The sequence below is a fragment of the Arachis ipaensis genome, chromosome B05 (genome assembly GCF_000816755.2).
Source record: "Arachis ipaensis cultivar K30076 chromosome B05, Araip1.1, whole genome shotgun sequence".
Lineage (NCBI taxonomy): Eukaryota > Viridiplantae > Streptophyta > Magnoliopsida > Fabales > Fabaceae > Arachis > Arachis ipaensis.
In genome coordinates, this window is record NC_029789.2 from 13262933 (window position 1) to 13267066 (window position 4134).

The 4134-nt window shown below is 35.2% G+C and overlaps 2 protein-coding genes across 2 annotated transcripts; both read left to right on the top strand.

Moving 5' to 3' along the window:
• Window positions 891-2417, top strand: LOC110271771 (glutathione S-transferase T1-like). Its single transcript, XM_021123084.1, has 5 exons — window positions 891-1187; window positions 1425-1517; window positions 1598-1671; window positions 1750-1810; window positions 2092-2417. Exons 2-5 carry the CDS (start codon window positions 1450-1452, stop codon window positions 2294-2296), a joined length of 408 nt encoding a protein of 135 aa, XP_020978743.1. The 5' UTR covers window positions 891-1187; window positions 1425-1449; the 3' UTR covers window positions 2297-2417.
• On the top strand, window positions 2384-3334 carry LOC107642990 (ATP-dependent zinc metalloprotease FTSH 12, chloroplastic-like). The gene is made up of 3 exons (XM_021123619.1): window positions 2384-2512; window positions 2587-2658; window positions 3212-3334. The coding sequence occupies exons 1-3, from the start codon at window positions 2384-2386 to the stop codon at window positions 3332-3334; spliced, it is 324 nt and encodes a 107-aa protein (XP_020979278.1).

Sequence of the window (4134 nt, forward strand, 5' to 3'; positions counted from 1 at the left end):
CGTTCCCCGCACCGGCGACGTCACCCATCGCCGCCCGCGTCCTTCATCACCACAAGGGCCGTCCGTGTCTCCCGCGCCGCCCGCATCCTCGCTGAAGGCCCGGTCCTGCTGGCGTTCCGTTTTCCTGTTCGATGCCTTCTCAGGTCAGTGAAAGGTTATCTGTGTTTTTTACTGATTATATGTTCACAAAATTGTTTAGTTGATTGTTTCTTTTGAACCGTTGTGCTGCTTGTGCTCATTGATTGAATTCGGATATGTTCTGTCCCCGGGTGTTTGGAAGTCACGAATTAGTTTCAAGCACATTGTTTTGATTAATTTTGTTTTCTTGAAGTATGAGTTGTTTATACAATTTAAAAGGGATGATATTTCACTATGTGAATGGATGGTTGTAATTATTAAAGAGAATGTAAAATTTGTTTCTTGGGACCTAATTTTTGCTTCAGTTAGGTAACCAACCACTACTAGAAAATTAGTTATTACAGACGGATATTTCCGACGGATTTTATCCCACGGAATTACAGACGAAATTTCAGAGAGATTTTTTTGTCAGAAAACAAAAAAAATGAATTAGCATAAATTACAGACGGAAAATAGAATCTGTCAATAATTATGTCGGTAAAATTAATTTTTTTCGTGAGAAATGGTTACAGACGGAAAATTCGTTTGTAATTAAATAGACAAAATATTGCATTTTATTAACTTATTACAGACGGAAAATTCATCTGTAATTTAAAATTTTCCGTTGAAAAATTTTAATTTAGACCTAACTTCATCCCTACCCTATCGACGTCCTTTCACATACACAAAATCACAATCAAACGAGTTGTTCCTCTCTCCTTCAATGAGCTTCTCCGTCGGCACGAGCTTCTTCTTCTCCTTTCCTCACTCACAGCGCCACCATCGCCACCCTAACCACCACAGTTACCTTCTCTTTCTTCTCCTCTCTTTTAAACACTAAACCAGTAAAACACAGCCCCTGTCTCTCTCGTTCTTTCTCGTTCGCAGAACAAATCAAGCTCAAGCTCTTGTTCTCTTCGTCTCAGGTGAGCTCCAGCACGCCGGTGCCACCTGTAGCAGCGTCTGTCCCCACTGCCGCCGCGCCTCTCTCTCCTTTTATTCCCACTCAGTTCTGGCTCGCATATCTTTTCAGCGCCGCAGCCATCATCTCCTCCAGTCAATGCTTCCAGGTTTTGGTTCCAAAATTCTTTTAATTTCTGTTAAGTTCAATTAATTTTGTTTAGTTAATTTGATTTTAGTAATTAGTTTAGTTAGATTTGTTTTCTGATTAGTGGATTTTTAGGTTTTGATTAGATTAGGTTTAGTTAGATTTGTTTCTTTTCTGATTTTAGTAATTAGTTTGATTTAAAATTTGTTGTTGAAACTTTTTTCCTCATAGTTTTTCAATTTTTGGTGTTGTGGCGTAGATAGAAAGAAAGCAAAAAGGAAAAGATGTTGAAGGTGAAGGTGTATGCGGACCACATGTCCCAACCATCTCATGCCATTCTTATCTTCTGCAAGTAATTCAATTCAACGTTGTATTTCTTTGCTGGAATTTGAATTCTGCTACTATTACTGCTAATGCTTAATTTCTCAATAGAGTTAATGGAATAGAATTCGACGAGATTAAAGTTGAAATCTCCAAAAGACAGCAGTTATCTCCTAAATTTGCAGGTAATCGTTACAATTACTATGCTTCCGAAGACACTTATCTACCTCTTTAATTAAACCTCCATAATCCATCTCTATCAGCTATCAACCCTTTCAAGAAACTCCCTGCTATTGTTAATGGAAGGTTCAAGCTATTCGAGAGGTACTTCCTTCTTATTTCAATTTCATTTTGATCAATCATTTCCATGAATTTGAACTTCAATTAGATGTGTTCTTTTCTTCTTGGCAGTCATGCAATTCTTATCTATCTTGCTTCTGCCTTTCTTGGTATTGCTGATCATTGGTTGGTATTATTCCCTTTTCACTTATTTAATCACAATAATTTTCTTATGACTCCACAGATATGTGAATGATCACAGCGTTAGGTACTTGGTTGTCACATCTGCGTCACTTAAATTAAACGGAAAATCTTCTTCTTTTCAGGATGTATGGTGTGGCCCTGGAATTGGACTCGCATCAGATCATGCTTCTGCTTCTGTGGATTGTGTGGTGGCAAGGAAGAATGCTTCTTCAAGAAGGAACCTTGATGCCGTTGAGAGAGCAACACATAGGGAAGAGGTATTCTTCTTTCTCCATCATCATCTTCTACTTCAATTCTTACTGTTTTCTTTTTTATTTATTTAATTGATTCATTTATGTTGTTTTCTCTTCAGACACTGCATTTTCATGTTCATATAATTGTTGTGAATTGAAGCCTCTTCTCTTCCTCAACTCAATGACAGTTCTTGATTGTTTAATTGATCAAAGACTATACATTGGTTTGCCTGATGCGAAGCAAAGAGTCCAAGTTTTTGGTGTGCATAGTTCTGGAAAGCAACTTGCAGAGGATGTTGATTTTGAAAAGGTATATTGCTTATCTATTCAAATTCACTTCTCTCTTTTCCATTGAACTCATACATTGATTTCTTACATCAACAGCTTGTCTTCCGAACTGTTGGATTCTCAGGAGCAGATATAAGAAACCTTGTCAATGAAGCAGCAATAATGATGGTGGGTTTCTGCTGCATTTGATTTTATTCTTTGTTGTGCTACTAACTTCCAGATTTAGACCTGCTGTATGCAACATCATGGTGGTGTCTTTAGTGTGACTTTAATATGTCTGTAGTTGAAGGGAATGTGATTAATCACGGTTAAGAACTATAGGTTTTTGGTAAGGGGAGTTAATGTACAAATGATAGAGTTGATGCATTACAAAACATTTAAGGGCTGCAACATCTATTTGTTTTTTAATCTAAGAAGGCTCGAAGTGAGTTGGAGCATAGTCCAATCTTCTCATTCAGTTTATGAGAATTGACAATCATGTATTTTTCATTTATAGTAGGAAATTGTTATAGAGAAACAAAGCCTTAACCTAGTGTTTTTGAGTGTTAGTAGTAGTTATGAAAGTCCAGGTCCATGAATAGCCATAATCAAATCCTTGCATAGCTTCTGGTCATCTTGTATGCAGTTTACATGGTAAATTCCCCTTGCTGCTCTTCCCTCTGTTACTGTATTAGTAAGCAAAGATAAGATGCAAAATTAAAGCTTCTATTATTGGCTGCAGGTGAGGAAAGGGCATTCAAAAATTTCCCAGCAGGACATTGTTGATGTATTAGATAAACAACTGCTTGAGGGTATGGGTGTGCTTCTCATTTTAAATAACAAAATAAATCAACAACTTTTTTAATGTTCAAATGTTTTAAATTCTTGTTGCTATACTATTTTTATACTGTTTATGAATTTATTATAGGTTTTGATGCGTGTGGATTAAAAGCTTACCAATTTACCTTTTTTTATTTAGGTGATCTCAGATGCAAGACAACTTAATGAGAGAACAGGTAAATGATTCCATATGATCCCTTTTGTATCCATTTCTAGTTATTCCTATTTCTTAATTGATGAAAGTAGGACAAGTGACAAGTTTTATCAATATATGGTATTATGTAACCTTATATTCCTAGTGTATTATCCAATTTATACATGAATGACCAAAATAAAAAGGTCATGTGACTCTTTCTTAATTGATTATGTAGCCTTTTTAACAACCGTACATGGTTACACAACCACCATTTGCTCTTGCTCTTGCATAAAAATAAAACTACTCTTCTGACTAGATACATCCTTTTATATATGGAAAATACATGTTAATTGAGGGCACTGATTCTGTATGTATGAATGTGAAGAGTGAATTTGATTAGTTAGATCTTTCGTTAATAGTTAATATTATAATATAAAGCCACTTTTTTTAAACTCCCAAGAAATGTTCTGAAGATTAGGGGAAAAGAACAGATTCTTTAGAGCAAACACTAAGCAGGTTGTTCATCTATTTATATTTTTATTCATTTAACAAAAGATTAACAAATTAGAGCAAGGGCTTAATTCATAACTTTTTTTTCTTATGAACTTTATATTTTTATTATTTATGCCATTTACAACCTTTTAAATTATAGTTTAAATTAAGATCATACTTTTTTGATCTTCTTGAGG